At 51.0% G+C, this 19251-nt stretch overlaps 1 protein-coding gene across 1 annotated transcript; it reads left to right on the top strand.

The window, feature by feature from the left end:
* The first annotated feature begins 7114 nt into the window (after positions 1–7114).
* Positions 7115–18762, top strand: STC2 (stanniocalcin 2). Its single transcript, XM_061188481.1, has 4 exons — positions 7115–7313; positions 9377–9519; positions 12321–12532; positions 17619–18762. Exons 1-4 carry the CDS (start codon positions 7163–7165, stop codon positions 18019–18021), a joined length of 909 nt encoding a protein of 302 aa, XP_061044464.1. The 5' UTR covers positions 7115–7162; the 3' UTR covers positions 18022–18762.
* Positions 18763–19251: the final 489 nt, after the last annotated feature.

Here is a 19251-nt window from a genome sequence, read left to right as displayed (position 1 = left end):
CTTGCCTGAAGGAGTTTACTTGATTTTTGTTTTAATATTCTCGTCTGTAACCTCAGCCCCCAGTACAGCAGGAAAAAGTTGTCATCATCATCTGGTCCAATGAAGCCTTTTTATTTTTCTGAGTAATTTACAGAAACAATAATAAAGGGACAGTTTTTAAATTTTTTTTACAAAATTGAATAATTTAAACATAGCAGGGACTTCCCTGGTGGTCTAGTGGTTAAGACGCCACGCTCCCAACGCAGGGGGCCCAGGTTCGATCCCTGGTCAGGGACCTAGATCCCGCACGCCACAACAAAGATCCCGCACACAGCAAAGACGATCCTGCGTGCTGCAACTAAGACCAGGCGCAGCCAAAATAAATAAATAGTTCAAAAATAAATAAATAACATAAACATAGCAAATTTTCATTCCCTATTTTCCTGACTTTGAAGGTATATAAACTCAAAATGAGCAACATTCTCTACATGCAACTAACTATTCATCAGCTGTCAAACATGAACTGGGGGCAGATCCATCTCACAAATACTAATTCCAGATCTCAAGTAAATCTCTAATAAGTTCTAATTTATTGTTATTTCTGGTTCTTCTTGCACTTGCATCATAAAACTAGTACTTTTCAAACCTTTGATGGGTTGTAATTTTCCTAAAGAGAAGAGGGTCATCTTCTTTTCTTCGTAATTGCAAAGCATTTTCATTCTTACATTTATAAACACTAGTAAGAATATTCTTTGGATCACCTTTGTAAACACACCTGACTTCATCATTTGTCCCTTTCAAACTGTATCAAGGAAATTTTGCTGAACAAACACCACAAAAGGTACAAGAAGATTGGCCTCCCCTTCTTTGAGCAAAACAGGATAGTCCAGGTTCTTGTTGCAAAATATTGGGTGATGAAATCATTCTTGTTGAATGACTAACTGGATGAGAATACCATATTTTTTGTCCTCAAAAATATATTGTTTATTGATCGATTCTGGAGTGTGAGAAAATTGATCCAGATTGTTGTATGGTAAAACTCAGAGTCTGAGACTTTGTTTACAGGGTGAATTTTACTGTTATCATCAGAGTCAACATCGCTGCTGTCTCTTCTGATTTGTCTAACTACTGTAAAACATTTTCCTTTGTCAATTTTCTTCTCTTTACCATTTTGTTCAGGCAATGAAAAATTCTGTATTCTCCATGGCATGCAATGAAAGTGATAATAATAAAACTACAAAGATGATGTCCTTGGGGCTTCCCTGGTGGCGCAGTGGTTAAGAATCCGCCTGCCAATGCAGGGGACACGGGTTCAAGCCCTGGTCTGGGAAGATCCCACATGCCGCGGAGCAACTAAGCCCGTGTGCCACAACTACTGAGCCCATGTGCCACAACTACTGAAGCCCGTGCACCTAGAGCCTGTGCTCCACAACAAGAGAAGCCACCGCAATGAGAAGCCCGTGCACCACAACGAAGAGTAGCCCCTGCTCGCCGCAACTAGAGAAAGCCCGCGTGCAGCAACGAAGACCCAACACAGCCAAAAATAAAAATAAATTAAATTAATAAATTTATTTTAAAAAAAAGATGGTGTCCTCTATCCTCTTTTATACCTTCTTGAAAGATGATGTAATACTCTAAGAAATGTAATAAGAAAACTGAAGGGTGATGCAATCGTGATGATTTATTTCACTATTGCATCAACCTTCTGGATGGTGATTCCATCATTCTTCCATTTTCTTATTATTTTAGTATTTTTAGCATAATTGGCAATAATTGATGGGTAATGATGAAATAATTCCTAGGATGATAAAATGGAAAACATTTCAAGATATAAGAAAAATCAGATCACTAAGATCCCGTGAAGTCTTAGATTTGTAAATGGCTCCAATGGTCCCATATGGTACATTCAAGATAGAATGAGTTTTATTCTGTTCTTGTTAAAAAGTAAATGTTCTCTTTGATTTTTGAAAAATTTCCTTTCAAAAGAACCAAAGTCATGATATATCAAACTTTACAAATAGTTAGAACTGCTCAGAAAAAAAAAACTCAAAAACTAAAATTGGGTCCCATAGACCCGGATGGTATACTGATGGTTAAATCACATTAATAGATTTGGTCGTTTCGTGAAAATTTTCAAAATCTGACTCCCTGGTAAATTGCCCCACAAAAAGACCCTTCCTTTACCCATAGTTCTCGGACCAAACCCAGTCAGAGAGAAAGCTCCATAGTATTCCAAGACCATGGATGCTCACCTCTGGGCTCCACCAGCACTCCCCATGGAGATCAGGCTGCTCCTGGCCTGGGACGTTTTCTCCTAGAGTCTGTCTCCACACACAGTGAGGAAGCAAAAATCATGACCCGAGGAAAACAGAGATGGCTTCTGGAATCAGACACCGAAGTTTACTGCTTTACATTCTTTCCAGTAAATGGATTTATTGTGAGGAGACAGTGGCCCTATTCTCTTGGGGTTTTTTTAAATTCTTTTTCATCTTTTGTGTTTCCAGTCAGTCCATGACTATGGTTTGACTGTTAATCTACAACATAGAGGAAATGTCCAATTCACAAAAGTGGTGTATTCCAAACCTTTGGAAGTTGGTTGTTTTGGGAACTCAGGATATTTTCTCCTTAAATAAACAATATTATAAATGATGGTGAGGTTTCCAGACCAGCCCCACAAAAGCTCTCTTAACTCATAATGTTGTTGAGGCCCTGGACTTTTACGGTGAAAATTAGTAGAGAGCAATTTTGTTGTAGTACCAATAAACAAACTCAAATATGGAAGATATAGTCTCCTTTCTCCTGAATTCTATTTAATGAAACAACTGGTTTAATGAAAGGAGATAAAGGGAAAGACAGAGACTTTTTAGGGAGAGACCTCTACTTATAAGAATTTTGGAGCCTTATAGCAGTATTCTATTGTTATTTTGCCTGTCCAGTTTCACTTGGATACCTTTTTTTCATTTTCCCTCATAGAGGCAAGACACAAAGGAGCCATGATGAGGGTAGATTTGGGGCTCATAGCAAAGGATGGGGGAGGAAAAGCAAAAAGTTTGAAAGAGATTTTCTTGATGGGGCGATTAAAGCACGTCGTTGCAAGGGGGAGATTGCCTAAATCGGTATTAACTGATTTGCTAAGGAAATTGAGGAGAAGGTGGAAGACCCAGTATTAGTGCCCTAGGCCCTTGAGCCAGGAAGAGAGAGAGGAGAGCCCACTATTTGGTCAGACAGTTCCCTCTCTAACCATAAGGTGGTGCCATCAGCCCAGACAGTCGGCCCCAAGGGGGCGTGGCTTGCAGGAGGAAGAGCTCTCCACGAGGAAGCCACGTTTTCCACTCTGGCTTTGGAACTCAGAAAGCCTGGACCAGACACCAAGTATCAACCTATGCGATATTGCCTCATCATCCAACAACTTCCCATCCTCCAAGGCCCCACCTGCTCATACCTTCCCATCCTCCAAGAACACTTTTCTAGGCATAGCAACCCACATCAAGATTCCAACTAATTACTTCCCATTCCTCTCATCCATATCCTCCTTCACAGTGTCAGCACTGGGCCCCTGACCTTTTCCTAACTCCAAAAGGGAATCTAGTCTAAGAGCGTCCTGGAGTTTCATCCTTAAATGCCATCAGGATGTGAAAACAAGATCTCCGGTGAGCACAGATTTGTCACAAAGGCCCCACAACAAGGCCCCAGATGCCCTTGCCAGCTTTATCTTCCACTTGAATACCAAACTGGGCAACCCCTATTCCCGACACAAAACGCACCACATCTCCTCCGTTCATTTACCCCTGCTGGTCCTCCCTCCTGTGATACCCTCTGTTCCTTTTCTACTTGTCAGTATCCTCTCCCCTTTCAAAGTCTAACCCAAATTAACCTACTTACTGTTTGGATTTAACTGGTGGAGTTAGAGAGGAAAACTTGGGTTCCACATATTAACCACAGAAGCCCCAGGATGTCACGAGGTGAGCCTGCCTCATCCTTTCCACTGCCAGTTGGGTCTTAAACTGAGAAGGAGGGTCCGTCCAGCCAAGACTCCCTGCTGAGCCTCAGGGCAATACCAGCTGGACCGTCCTTGCATCACCCAAGTCTCAATTCCCACCTAGAGAGACACCAAAGCTGCAAGCACAATGCGTGGCACAGTATCTATTCTCAATTCATGTTTCCTTTATAATCATAATAATAATAATTACTATCATTATTACTGCCCCTTCCCCACTCCCTACTGTCACCAGCCGCAGTCTGCCAAACCAGGCCTGAGTTACAAAGCTAAAAGAAGGAACGAGGGGAGATCACAACACAGTCACAGGCCTGAGCTCCCCTCCGCACTTCCACCCCAGGCCTGGGGCCTAGACTGGTAATCCCAGGAAACTGCCTCCTGATTCTGCAGAATTTTCTCAGCCCTGATGGGATGAACTGGGATGGGCATTCTTCTCTGGATGTTTGGCCCTGGCCAAGTGGCCTGAAGATCAAACTTTTAAGAACTGGTACCTGTAACTTGCAACACCTCAAATACAGCTAACTACTTTCCTTTTAGTTCTAAAGGGACAGGTGGCTCAGGTTGGAGACAAGAATGTCCCCTGTGAGACTGGAGCAAAAAGCCCCAAGATGAATTTTTCTACATGCAGGTCCTCATGGTGGCAAAAGGCCATGCCCCAGCTCTGGGAGGCAGGAGCCCAGAGACCTCCATCTGCCTGGCCCCTGCTCCAGGTGGCCGAGAAGACTCAGAGAGTCTGCATCCAACAAAGGTCGGCTTGCTCCCACCCCCTGGACCTCTCCTATTTCCGTGGCTCAAAGAACCAAGAAACCAGATGCCCTTTTTAACGCCAATATTGCTCATGTTCTCACCTACAAAAAAGGCTCTCCAAGGAAAGAAAGCCTACCCAGGAAATTCAGAGGCTTATGGAGTTCGTGGGAGGCCAGACTGCTGCCGTTTCTTTGTTATGTTTTGTCTTTTCAGGATCTACAGGAGACGGTGTTTCATAAACTAATAAAGGAAGTTAACTACGCAAACAAAAGCAGGGTGGGAAACGCGAACCACCTACTTTAATGTACTTGTACGCCACCTCCTTCCCCCAAAGCTCTGAGGCTGCAAGAAGTAATTGTTATTGGAATCATGGGCATGAGTGGTCAGTTTCTTGCCACTGCTGCAGACTCGGACCTTCAAAGTGACCATTTCCTTGGGCTCTGAAATCGGGTGGGGATGGTGGACAGCAGGTCCCAGGCGCTGCAACCCCGGGGAGAGCCCACCCGACCCCCCCCTCCTCCTTTCATTCCTCCCACCTCAAGCCCACTGGATGCGCTGGACAGCCGCGGCCAGAGGCGCCCACCCTGCCCCCACCCCCCTTCCTAACGCCCTCGTGCATCCGGAACCCTGGGAAGAGAGCTTTGGAAGCCGAACGGCGGCCGGAGGATGACCCGGCCCCAGCGTCTCCGCACCCCCTCCCCCAACCGTGTCACATGGCTGCCCCAACGAGGCTCGCAGTGCGCCCCGCCGCGGAGACCCAGGGCCGCGTCGCCACGGGCAGTGGGTGATGAAACCTCCCCGGCGCATTACCGCAGAGGGCAGGGAGCAGAGCGGGGCCGGGGCCGGGGCCGGGGCGGGGGGTGGGAGCTGGTACCCGGGCTCACCTGTTCTCCTGGAGGAGGATGGAGACGGCGGGGGAGGGGCGAGGGAGCGTCAACCCGGGGTGAGTGGCGCGGCGCTCGCGTCCCCGCCCTCCCCCAGCCCTGCAAGCCCCTAGAGCAGCGCCGTCGGACTGATGGTGCCCGGAGCAGTTCCTGTCCCCAGCCCAGGCGCCGGGGAGACGTGAGCGTGCACACGTACACACACAGCGGGGGAAGAGGCGCTCCGAGCGGCGCCCAACTTTCTCCCTGCTTCCGCAGGCCGGGGGCGAAAGCGGTCGGGGGCAATCCAGCCCCGGCCGTGCTTGGGGAGGGAGCTCGAACAAGGAAAACAGACGGAGAGAATTTCCTCGGGTTTTGTTTTTAGGGTTTGGGGAGAATTTTTTGACCTTTTCCGTCCGCTGAATGAAGAATAAAGGGAACCAGAATGGGGTGGCGAGTAGCGCTTTGGGAAAATGCAAGAGTATGTTTGGAGACGCGTAAAGTTGCCTTTCAAGCTCCAGCCTCTGGGGCACGCGATGCTCCTCGGTGGGCTGACTCAGGGCTGCCTGGGCCTCCCAGCCCCCCACCTGGAAATGATGCAGGTCCAGTCAGTCACCTGGATCCCTGCAGCCCAGCCCGGAATCCGTCTGGACTGAGGGAGGGGCGAGCATCTGGCACCAAGGCCCACCAAAGAGGGGCGAAAAGAGGAAGATGGGGCAGTCGCTCAGGCTAAGTCCTATATCTAGTGCTCTGCTCCTATCTTAAATAGTTTGAGGTTTGTTTTTTTTTTTTTTTTTTTTTTAATGCAAAGCGTCACAACGCCAGGAATTCCCATATGTGCCCAGTTTGGCCCCAGCATCACTGTATCCAGGAAGCTTCTCCAATCCTCGGGGCTGGGAATCTCAAGTGAATTCCAACAGGCAGAAAGAGGAAACTTTCCCAGCCCGATGCGGGTGTGATGCGAGTCAGGAGCCCGGGCGGACGCTGTCCCAGCGCAAACTGTCCGCTCTCGCCCTTCTTTAGCTGCAACCGGAGCTGGAATTCGCTTTTATTTTTTTAAGTCCGTTCGGCCATTGCCCTCGAGCACCCGCACACGCGCATGCATCTCCGGCCGCGCTCTCACACACTCACACACGCACGCAAACGCGTGGCCGCCGCCAGGTCTGCAACTTTGTCAGGCGCTCCCAGCGGCGCTCGGCTTCCTCCCGTAGTAGTTGGGCACAGGCCACGCCTCCCGACCGTGTTGTCAAACGGGCGGGGGTCTCGGATTGGTCCAGCCGCCGGGACAACACCTGCTCGACTCCTTCATTCAAGTGACACCAGAGCTTCCAGGGATATTTGAGGCACCATCCCTGCCATTGCCGGGCACTCGCGGCGCCGCTAACGGCCTGGTCACATGCTCTCCAGAGAGCTACGGGAGGGCGCTGGGTAACCTCTATCCGAGCCGCGGCCGCAAGGAGGGAAAAGGCGAGCGAGGAGGAAGAGTGGGAGGAGGAGGGGAAGCGGCGAAGGAGGAGGAAGAGGAGGAGGGGAGCACAAAGAATCCGGGTCTCCGGGCGGGAGGTTTACACCAAGAACCATGTGTGCCGAGCGGCTGCGCCAGTTCGTGACCCTGGCTTTGGTGTTGGCTACCTTCGACCCGGCGCGAGGGACCGACGCCACCAATCCGCCCGAAGGTCCCCAAGACAGGGGATCCCAGCAGAAAGGCCGTCTGTCCTTGCAGAACACAGGTAAGTGCGTGCGCCCCAGCGGCGGGGAGCTGCTGGGAGAAGACACCCGGCACCCACGCAGAGCGCCCCGGGCGCTTCGCCCGGAACTGGGCGCCCACCCTGGGCCGCGCAAACTCTTGGGGTGGCGTAGGACGTGCAAAGGAAAGCGCGAGGCAAAGCGAGGTCCGCGCCGGGCTCCGCGCGCCCGGAATCCGCACGTGCTGGCAGGGTGATGAAATGGCTGGGGCAGGACTTGTTGCTGTCCTCCCTGGGTCGAGGGTAAATGAAGCAGCGCCTGACGCGGCCAGTGCCGGCTCCGGAGTCCCCGGTCCGGTTCAAAGCTCCCTGCTCCATCCTGACCGGCTTGCGGGAGGCACGGAGGGTCCCCGGAGCGGGGCTGCGCCCTGAACCCGGAGAACTTCTCTTCCCAGCCGGCGGGCCGCGGCAGGACCGCTTCTCCCCTTCCTCAAAAGATGCCCGACATCCGAGAACTTTGTAGGCGAGACAAATTGCATTTTGAACTTTCCCCTTAGGGGGCATTCCTTTCGGAACGGGTAGGGGCGGGTGGCGCAAAAGCGTACCTCTGCGGTGCTGCCGCCGTCCCCAGCTCCAGGGCAGGTCAGCAAGGGAAGAAATGGTGACACGGCCCGAACCGTGCGCCGCAGCTGCTCGACCGGCTCTCCGCTCACCCACAAGCTGCCGAACACAGCCAGGCGTGCAGGGCTCGGGGCTGGCCCTTTTCCCAGCCTCCTGGAGAGGAAGAAAATCTGCCTACAGCTCCTTCGCTCTTCCCGGCCCTCCCTTTATTAAGGGGGCCTGCGAACCCGGGGGCGGCGTGCGTGCGCTCACCGCACGAGCAGGAATGCACGAGTGCCCATTAGCGACGCCCGGAGCGAGTGATTCGCGGCCCTGCGCGCTCCTGGCCGGCGCGCCGGGGCCGCGCGTGGGGTCATCCGGGAGTCTCCCACCTCCATAGGCGGGTCCCAGCACCCGCGGCCCGCGCGCCGCTCATCCTAGGACCCTCGCCCACCCTCTCCTCAGGGAAAGTCCCAGAGCTTTCCCTGAGAATCGAACGTGATTTTCGCTAGTTGGTGACCCTCAATAAATACACGCCCCTCATTCTCTCCGCAGATTTAATCTGAATGTGGATTATCTCCTCCGACCCCGCCCTTCTTCCAAAATATACTTTTCTGATGTAATTTTGTGGTTGGTTTAAGTCAAGGAATTGGGTAGGGGGAGGGAAGGAAGACAGGCTTTGCGCGCGGCAGCCTGACAGTTAACTCCCTCTCAGCCTGTCCTTTCACAGAGACGAATTAGGGCCACGTTCTGCGAAGGAGGGCAGCAAACTCCCGGGTCGCGGGAATTCTAGGGGATGAAGCGACATCTCACCCCGGATCTCTGTTTAAAAGGAGCCTCTAACTGCGAAGGTTGCGTTTCTGCAGACTAGCCCCCATCTGACTCTATTCCTGAGCTTGCTTGCAAACCGCAGCTTCCCTAGCCTGGTATTTTTAATGCGGATGGTTTGGAGGCGCTGCCTTAATAGGAATTTTGTTTTGATTTTTAGATGTTGAATCATAAAGCTGAATTGAAACTGCTTTTTGGACGCTTTCATTTGGGGGTCAGGAAGGAAATGGCCTTGATTTAATAGCAGCAGCTTCATCCAAGTAGAGAAGGGTATTTCATTGATGAAGTACAGAAGGGAAAGAGCAAGCTAATCGGTTGAAATTTTATTTTTGTCTGTGGGTTTAGAAAGCTGGAATATCTTATGCTTTCAAACTAAGTATTCCCACAAATACTTTAATAAGATGAGAAGGATGAAGAATGGAGTGTTCAGACCTAACTTCGAATTGTGACTTTCGCAATGTAGGTTTGGCTAATTTTTTACAAATATTTACAAATACATTTTCATAAGTAGATTAAGTGATGAAATTTTCTTTCCCTGGTTTTTTAGATCCTGAAATAGTCACTTCTAACTTTGTTTCTTAAATTTTCTTTTAGTCATTACTTTTATTTCAACCCGCCTCTCTGCACTCCCCAGCATGGCTGAGAATTTTGTATATGATTGTATGTAATTCTCATTTTAGCGGAAATCCAGCACTGCTTGGTCAACGCTGGCGATGTGGGGTGTGGCGTGTTTGAATGTTTCGAGAACAACTCTTGTGAGATACGGGGCTTACATGGAATTTGCATGACTTTTCTGCACAACGCTGGAAAATTTGATGCCCAGGTAAAAAACCATATTGAGCACCAAGAATGTTTTGTGTTAGCGTAGCGTGATCGAAATGTTCATTGGAAAGACTTGTTAACAGATTTTCTTAGCTGATCGTCATGGTGGGTTTTAGCACTTGCCAGAGACCTTCTAGGTGAACAGCAGGATGCCAATGACTCCCCACTCCACTCCTGGCGTTCAGCTTTCTGGACCTGTCATGTAGGCTAAATCTTTCTCCACTCTTCAACTGTGTCTCCACACACAGAGTGGAATGGAGACCAAGTTGAACACTTATCTGAGGATTCTTAGCAGAGAAGACAAAAGTCATAATAAATAATAAACACCTTCTAAGGGACACCTAAGGATGTCTGGCTACCCAGAACCCAGTCTGCAAGGCCCATCACATTTAGGAGCAGTAGGTTGAGGGGGGAAGGGCAGGGACTCCAACTGACCATGCCGAAAGCTATTTTCAAGAATAAAAGAGACACAAAATTTGTAGAAATTCATCATGTCCTAGAGGGCATGTGGGGAACTTCCCTGGTGGCGCAGTGGTTAAGAATCCACCTGCCAATGCAGGGGACACGGGTTCAATCCCTGGTCAGGGAAGATCCCACATGCCGCGGAGCAACTAAGCCCGTGCGCCACAGCTACTGAGCCTGCGCTCTGGAGCCCATGCTCCACAACAAGAGAAGCCACCGCAATGAGACGCCCGCGCACCGCATCAAAGAGTAGCCCCCACCCGCCACAACTAGAGAAAGCCCACGTGCAGCAACGAAGACCCAACACAGCCATAAATAAATAAATAAATTTAGAGGGCATGTGGGCAGGCAGCATGGATAAATCAGGGCCTCCAGAAGAGCAGACTTTTCTCCCTCCTAAGTAGCAGATCCTCCTTTCCCAACCTGAGAAGTCGGAACCCTGAATGAGTCCTGCTCTATATAATGAATATAGTCAGGGCCTGACCCACTTCAGTTATCCCAGGGTCCCCAGGGTAAAGCCCAGTTGCTGTGTGGGCAGGAAAAGAACCCAACAAGCAACTTTATGGCTCCAGTGCCCACGATCCAAACACATTTCAGATGGAGTGGAGCATTAGCCTCATCTCCTTCATGTCCTCCCCAGCCCGTAGATGCACTATGAAGTACCCTGTAGTGGTTACAGACTTCCTCTCCCATTTCATTGGAGAGCCATGACAGTGTTTGGATGAGGCCAACAGTTTAGGTGTGATTTATGAACATCACCAGTCACCCTGTACTGACATCCTGTAGAGAGCCTGACAAAGCAACGCCTGGGAACCAGAAAGCAATGTGACAGGGCTGGCAGCCTCCCCTACAGAGGATGTGGGGTGGCAGCAGGGGAAACAGAAACCGGGGAAGGAAAGAGGAGTAGAACGTTTGAACTCCTTGAGACTCCCTAATACAGCATCCCTTCTGGATTAACTGGAATTAGGAAACGTAATAGGAAATCCGGAGGAAAGATGTGTATTTCAGGGCAATCCCACAGGATGTCAGGGAAGAATACCAGAGCATATTACTGCAGCCCTCGCATACATTAATCTTCCTTTTTTTTCTCAACCAACAGCAGTGTGTTCTCAAGTTAGAAGCATCCCTTTCAAGTCAGATCTCAGCCCATAACTACTTAATAAACTGGCACACCCTACCCTCCATCCTATTTGGCTCCCACTGGAGAGTCAGAGGAAAGGGGGCTATGGGGAGGTGGTTTTTCAGTGATCAGACACTATCTGTAGACATTTCAACTGCTTCTAAAGGAGAGAACTGAAATAAACATGCTGGCTGGCTTCCCACTTCCAACCTAAACCCATTTACTTTCTCAACTCCGGTACGTCCGGGCCTGTCTAAAAACAGGGGGTGACCTCTCCAACGACAGCTTGTTTCTATAGTAAGTGGGGTGCGGGGATCCCTGGGTAGGTATCCCACAGTGCCTCTCTGCCCCGAGAGGTTGATAAGGGAGCTGCCGGCCCGGGCTCGCCTCCACACCCCGAACAGCTGTCTCCTTTCTAGGATAAGAGCAATCTAATGGGGTTGCCAGGAAAGAGAACTGTAGGCCAGATGTATGCCTGGCTGCCTTCGCCACTCAGAGGCCGGGAGCACGGGGGAGGGGCTGTCAGTTGGGCAGTTCAGGCTCCAGATGCTGCCAGGCAGTGTGCCAGGCGGGCCTTTTAGAGGCAATAACCCTAACAGTTTAAAGGAGTCGAATTGCTTTCAAAAAGGAAAAGAATGCTCCTCCTTAAAGGCTAGGAGGAGGCAAGAGAGAGTATGGGTTGGGGGTGGCAGGAGACACTGAGACAGAGAAGGGAGGCCCAGCTAGCACCCGATCTTGACATCACTAGAAGGAACAAGGAAAGATGTGAGATTTGGACAAGCAGGCACTTTCTACTTGAGAAAAACTCTTGCTGGGCACCACCAAGGAGTTCTGGATTTATGCCTGGCCAAATTCCCCTTTGTGTTCCAGAAGCGTTGCCACCAAACGGCCAACAGTGGGCCACCTTGAGGATGGAGGGCCGTGGGAGGCCCAGGACCAGGAAGGCTAGCAGAGCAGGTCAGGAGGAAGGAGGCCGATGCGTTTGTCTCCCAAGTAACATCCTTTGGGGCCGAATGCGGGGGTATCACGTCACTCTGGACGGACCTCCTGATGTAGCCTCAGCCTGTCACCTGCAAGGGTGTCCGTGTGCGGCAGGGCCTTGGAGTTCAGTTGTCAGAAAAATCCCTTGTAAGCCCAAAAAAGGGTAAAAAAGTCGAAGTGTGTAACAAGGACTGGTCTCTTCCGCCACCCTCTCCCTCCGCTGTCCCCTCTGCTCTCAGGGCAAGTCCTTCATCAAAGATGCCTTGAAGTGTAAGGCCCACGCTCTGCGGCACAGATTCAGTTGCATAAGCCGGAAGTGCCCGGCCATCAAGGAGATGGTGTTCCAGTTACAGCGGGAATGCTACCTCAAGCACGACCTGTGCTCTGCCGCCCAGGAGAACACCCGGGTGATGGTGGAGATGATCCACTTCAAGGACTTACTGCTGCACGAGTGAGTGCTGCCCTCTGGGGGCAGGGGGGTGGGGGGAAGGGAATGGTGCAACTAGGATAGAGGAAGGGGAGGCCTGCTGGGGCTGGAGGAGAGTCTTCCTCGGTTTGAGGGGCTGGCTTGTAGAGGCTGAACTCTCCTGTCAAACCGGGAAGGTTGTGGTTTACCTCAGAAAGCAGCGCACTGACTCCCTGGGAGTCCCCTTCCAGCTGGCCTTCAGGAAAAGCAAAAGAAATTTCCACCATCGGTTTCGAAATCCTAAGCAGTAGCCACAGGAAATCTTTTCACCGAGCATGAGATGTGTAGAGCTCGGAAATACCTTTCGTCTTCCCCTCAGCCAAGATCCCAACGGTGCTGGGTTTTCCAAGTAGCCATGTAGGTGCCCCGGCAGATGGCCGAGAGCTGATCATATATATTGAGCATGTACTAAGTGCCAGGTATTGTGCTAAGGGCTTCATAGGAATTTTTCACTTGATCCACACGGCAGTGCCGTGAGCTAGGTACCATTCTCATCTCCATTTTACAGATGAGAAAACTGAGGTTCACTGCGGTAAAGGTCGCACAGACAATGAAAGGCAAAGCCAGGATAAGGAGCCAGGCGGTCCGGCTCCAGGACTTACACTCTTACATACCAATAGCTTTTTTTCCTGCCTCCATAAGCTCTCCTTTCCTTTAGAAGGTCCAATTCACCTTCTCTAACATTAACGCCCTCCCAGAGAAGATACAAAAGAAATGACAAAAACTTTAATCAGCTAAACACCTTTATGCCAAAGTGAGGAACTAGGAACGTACTTATTGGAAGACTTGCAATTCGATCATAAACCCAGGTCATCTCCTTCCTTAAAAAACATCCCTATAGGATCCTAAATTTTGCAGAGTAGTAAAGCATGTGGGTACATCGTTGCTCCTAACACAGTAGCCCCTGAAGGTTACAATGGTGCCTTCCTTGGGAACTTAGAGCAGAAAGCAAGCTACTAGCTAAGCAGCCCAGTACAAGTCATAGCACTGTTAGTCTTTACACAGTGACTCATTGAGCCAAATCAGTACAATTTTATGAACTCTTGCTCCTTAGGTTGTGCCATGGCCTCCCCCAGCTATGTCGCTAAACAGGCCACTCCCCACCCCCACATACACCACTTAGATCGCAGAGGACGGCAACCGTCACCTGTCACTTTCCACTTGATTATGAAGCTCTAGGTATCTTGCAGCACCCCTTGGTGCAGTGTTAGAATTATAAGATTCACCATGAATCTCTGCCGGCAGCTCTTGCCAAGAGCAAACCGATGTGGCTTTTCCTTGAGTTACACTAATGCCTGATAAAATATTTTCTATTCTTCCAAATCCCTATAGAAAAACAAAGCAACAATAACATCAACAACAATAGCAATAACAATAACTATCATTTTCTGAGTGGGCCAGGCCCTTTGGCCAGAGACTTTACCTGGATTATCTCATTTACCTTTCCCAACAGTGCTACAAGCCAGAGAATACTGTCCCCATATAACAGAGGAAGAAAGTGAAGCTAAGAGGTTAAAGGTCTTACTCTGAGGTTCAATTCCTACTTTTCAACTTGGGAATTGGTGATTCTGAAGCCAGTTATCAGGAATAGACCTCAAACCTCCTTGTAACCTAGGCTGCGTTCTCCCCCCTAGACCGGCTAAAGGCTCAGTGGTCCCCAAATGTGGCAGGATTTTTCCCTTTTCTCAGAAACAGCCCCATTACACCAGCAGAGCACTGTGAAATTTCCTTCCTTCAAGGTGCCCCTGCAAGAGGCAGACACCCCATGGCTGAGAAACTCATGAAGTTCATTTGTCCTCAGCCCACTGTCATCCTTTAGAGGTAGTTTGTTGGCCTCAAGAATGGATGATGGGTCACTAGTTTTAAATTCTATGGTACGTTCTTGGAGCCAAGAAGACTTTGTCTTTCTGGAGAAACGTCTTCTGTGGGGAAAATGAAGGTTTTGAGGTTTTTCGCCACCCTCCCCACCTTGAATTTAAGGAGAGGTAAAGTACTGTGGCTTTCTGACATCTCCTCTACGGAAACAAGGTCCATGGGGCCACGGGACCCTTACTTCCAAAGGACTCCTTACATCATTTAGAGCCAACACATAGCCCCCACCCAGGCCTGCTCTGGAAATGCTGGTGGTCCATCCCGAAAGCAAACCTGGGCCATTTTCTTAAATTCTCAGTGTGGCTGCATACAAGTCATCTTGCCTCCTGCTAAGCCGGCACCTCTAGCTCCCCGCAGATCCCCACTACCTTCCCTTCTGAAGCCACGACTACACACTGCAGCAACTAGTACTTCAAGCTGAACTGAGGTTTTTGTTTTTTAACTATCTTAACTGATTTGGGCACCAAAGATCCCATCAGTCCCCAAATATCAAGAAGACCATTTAAGAATGTGTGACATTGGCCACAGATAAGAAAATGAAAACTGAATTTGCTGTTCCCTCTAGAGAGGAGGAAATCACAGTCACTCCAGAATCCACGTCTCCCCCATCCCTCAACCTGGTCCTCATCCACCCCAAAACACGTTCAGTTAAAGGGGCTTCCTTCAAACTCTCCACTCCCCTCTTCTCCCCTCACCCCTTCCCATCCCACTTCCTCCCTATCAACCGCTTGGCCACCACACACCCTGTCACTGAGTGCTGGCAGCCTCCAGGCACGTCCCGCTCCAAGTATTTTAAAAAATCTTTTAGCCTTGCTGACGCCCAGTGGAGAGAGCTGGGCTTTGTCATTAGACACGGGCTGAGCTAGCAGCCGGAGAAGGCACCATGCCAGCTCGAAACAAGCTTAGATGAACACACAGCCCTCCCCACAGTTCACAGCTTTCTCCTCAGCCGACAGCGCTGAGGGCACAAGAGAGCGTGGGCTAGTCCAGCCTTCCGGGACCGCCTCGGGATTCGGAGAGCTCCTCTGGTGGGCAGGACGCCCTGGCGAAGGAGGCCAAGCGGCAGTCTGTACATTCCCAAGAGGGCCCTCCCCTTACTCTGGGGAAAGAAACGTGAAGAAGAGCATCCCCAAAGGACAGATGCTCAGCCTCCGCGATTTGCCCATCTAGCGCCAGGGGGTGGCAGGTAGGATCAGGTGCTAAAATCCCGATGCTGCTCTAGCAGACATACTCGGTGACCCTGACCTCCCTGAGGCAGTCAGTTGCTAGTTTTCAAAAGATGGAAGGAAACAGACATGCAGGGAGCATTTCCCTTGTGTTGCCCCATGCCCTCGTCTCTTAACTCAAGCAGACATGGGTCATCGCTGTCCTTGTCACGGTTAGGGGCCTGCCTTAGAGAGTTTCAGCACCCTGCCCATCAGCCATGCCCAGACTCTCTGACTCTGAAGGCATCAAGTAGGCCTTAAAAGGCAGCTTGATCTCTATCAGCCAGAACAGTCCTCCTCTCTACTCTCAGCCCAGCCCAGAAGCTTCCAAAGCCACTTTTTCCCCCGCCTCGTCTCCTTTTTTATATCGATGAAATGAGGACAGTTCACTCAATTACAACTTGAGGACTAATTCATAAAAATGGCAGTAAACTACTTCACAAGTCTCAAAACACAATCTGCTCTTCCTGCTTGGCGACAACTGTCAACTTGCAGAGAAAAGATTAAATGGGCTATAATGCAGCCCCCCAGGTGGTCCAGGCTCACAGAGGAAAAAATTCTTGTTCTTCTTACAAATGATCTCACGTTCCAGAGTGATTTCCTGCCCAAAGGGACGGCCCAGAGCTTCAATGTTCATGATCAGAGATATCCAGAAATTCTGCCAGTGAGGACTGCTTAAGAAAGCTGGTTAGCCACATGGAACACTCCATACCCCTCTCCCACCTCAGGGATCTTAAAAGGCCAGTGAGATGTAAGAAAGGCTCAGTGAGTGGGCCAGGAGAGCCCATTGCCGGGGGGTACCTTTTGCCAGATGGGCCCCAAAATATAAGAAGCAGGCACACTGCTCCAGTTTTCTGCACACACCTCCCACCCGCAGGAGGAAGGTTTGCATGACGTGGTCATCCAGCACTTTCCTAAAGAACAACCCGGGGCCGCTGGGATGGCCTGAGCAACTGGCCCTCCCCTTGGGATCCCAGCGTGCTTATTTCACAGACAGCTGGCTCTCGTCCCAAGCACGTAGACCCCTCTCAGCCAGCTCTCCCCTCCCTCATCTCCCGTTGTGGGGAAGCCCAGATTGGAAGCATAGAGATACTTAGACAGCCGCTCCCCCACCTCAGCCTCTGCTACCAAGGAGGGGAAGAGCTCCGTGGGAACTCACATCCCCCCACCCTTCTCTGCCTGTTCCGGACTCCTCCAGATACAGAGGAGAGTGCCTCCAGAAACTTCCCAAAACACCCTTTATCACCATGAGCCCAAACCAGGGGCAAACACAGACCATGGGTAAGATGGTTTCTTGGGAGCCTCACTTACAAAGCTCACCTAGGAGAAGGGCACCCCGTGCAAAGCCAGCCAGCCTCGCTTCCCTGCCATAAAGACTCCTCAGTTTGCCATTTAAGGCCCTTCACCATTTGCCTAAGTATCCCACTGGCTCCAAAACCCATCTCCACTCCCGCTAAAATCCTCCTAGCTAGCACACCCTAAACAGACCCGGAGCTCCCCTGCCCTCTTATTCACACAGCTGGCGTTCTTGCCACACACACCCCCCCCCCGCCCCGCTCCGCAGAGATTCTTCCTAGACTTCTAGCGTATGCACCTGTGAATTGTCACTGGCCCTTTTTTTTTGTGCATGGCATGCAGGATCTTAGTTCCCCAGCCAGGGATCGAACCCGGTCCCCTGCAGTGGAAGCGCGGCTTCCTAACCACAGGACCACCAGGGAAGTCCCTCACTGGCCCTTCTTCTTGTGGTAGGCTCTCTCCCCAGCCTCCAATTCTCTCCAATGCCTGGCATGGAGCCCGGTACGTAATGGCCACCCAGTCAATGTTGGTTGAGACCAGTACTCGAAAGGATACGGGTAAAGGCTTCAAGTAGTTCCAGAAAGATCTTCCAGCAAACCAAACCCAAGCCGAGCGTTTGGTCACGTCCCTCTCCCCTGGTGTATCGGTCCTGCCCTCTGCAGGCGTACTGCATCCTGGGTGTCTCTCTCAATCTCCAGACCCTACGTGGACCTGGTGAACCTGCTGCTGACGTGCGGGGAGGAGGTGAAGGCGGCCGTCACGCGCAGCGTCCAGGCTCAGTGTGAACAGAACTGGGGGAGTCTGTGTTCCATCTTGAGTTTCTGCACCTCCGGCGTCCAGACGCCTCCCACGGCGCCGCCCGAGCGCCAGCTCCAGGGCCACAGGGCCAAGGTCTCCCGGGGCCACCACGGCGAAGCAGGTCACCACCTCTCGGAGCCCAGCAGTCAGGAGACCCGCCGAGGTGCCAAGGGCGAGCGAGGTAGCAAGAGCCACGCAAACGCCCACACCCGGGGTAGAGCGGCCGGCCACGGGGCCCAGGGAACTTCTGGAAGCAGCGAGTGGGAGGATGAACAGGCTGAGTCTTCTGACATCCGGAGGTGAAACGAAAGGCCCGGCCGGGAAATCTTTCCTCCACGCCGTCCATTTTCTTCTCTCTGGACATTCCAAAACATTTGCCATTAAAGAGGGGGGATGTCACACGCAGGATTTGATGGGGATTGCGGACTTGACGGAGGTGTATGTTAGCGGCATGAACAGGTGAAGCGGAGACTCCCTGGGCAGCAGCGAGGGCTCGGTTGTGCCCGCTGGGTCCCGCACCTGCACATCCCGAAGGGAGGGAGCCACCCGGCGTCCTCATTGCAACTTTGCCTTCTTTCCATCCGCGGAGCCCCTGGGCGGCAGCCTGCGGTTCCCTCTGCTGTGGGAGGCGATGGGGAGGGGCGGGGGTGACCCCCCGGGGCTGGATCGCGGCCCAGACCGCAGCTTCTGGTGCTGTCTTGGTGGAGGGCAGCTGGATTCCGGTGCAGGAGTGGGTGTGAAAATCTCCCTGGGAATCAGGAGAAGGGTGGAGAGGAAGCAGGGGCCGTGTGGGTGCTTGGCGCCAAACCAAATCCAGTTTCTTGCATGGGACCTTGAGGTTTGGAGCAACTTGGGAAGGGGCGGGTGAGGGTTCTAAGTGTAATTTCTGAGCCATTGTTCTGTCTGGGGCACCCTGTCCGAGGGAGTGGCCCCTGTGTGTTTGTATTTTAACCACTGCTTCAAGTCTCGATTTCACTTTTTTTTTATTTATCCAGTTACATCTCCATATCTGTCGTCTAAATAAATAGCTTTCAAACAAAGCAACTGGGTCATTAAAACCAGCTCAAGGGAAAACAAAAAACAACCCATCTTTGGGGGCTGAATTGTTTTTAGTGCTATTTTAAAAGGAATCAAAGAGCAGTGTAGCCGTACATCTGACTGCCTGACGTGGGCTCATTGCCACTTAGGGCAAAGCCACACCTGGAGGAAAATGCACACAGGAGGAGTGCATTTGACAGATTTCCTTTTGCATTTCGGTATCTCACCTTGACCCTCAGCCAAGACAGATAAAGCACCGTACCCTGGATTCCATGAGGCCAAGTTGGAAAGCTGGCCTCTCCGTGCTGGAGGATGGAAAAGGGGAACACAGAAGGACTACTCAGTAATTTTCACCAAGGAATGCCGACCTTTTGCATAAATGGAGGAGACTGCTGAAAATCGCTGAGGGACGAGATTTCCCAGATCCAGATTGAAAATTTAGCAATAAGAAAAGGAGTCAGAGTAAACAAAAGAAAGGCAGAGAGGAGAGACAGA

The sequence above is a fragment of the Eubalaena glacialis genome, chromosome 4, assembly GCF_028564815.1.
Source record: "Eubalaena glacialis isolate mEubGla1 chromosome 4, mEubGla1.1.hap2.+ XY, whole genome shotgun sequence".
In the NCBI taxonomy this organism is placed as follows: Eukaryota; Metazoa; Chordata; class Mammalia; order Artiodactyla; family Balaenidae; genus Eubalaena; species Eubalaena glacialis.
This window is presented reverse-complemented; position numbering and strand designations above follow the sequence as displayed.

Coding starts and splice junctions, on each gene's coding strand:
- STC2 (XM_061188481.1), top strand. CDS start 7,163: ATGTGTGCCGAGCGGCTGCGCCAGTTCGTGACCCTGGCTTTGGTGTTG. Junction 7,314..9,376: donor TCTGTCCTTGCAGAACACAG/GTAAGTGCGTGC, acceptor TTCTCATTTTAG/CGGAAATCCAGCACTGCTTG. Junction 9,520..12,320: donor CTGGAAAATTTGATGCCCAG/GTAAAAAACCAT, acceptor CTCTGCTCTCAG/GGCAAGTCCTTCATCAAAGA.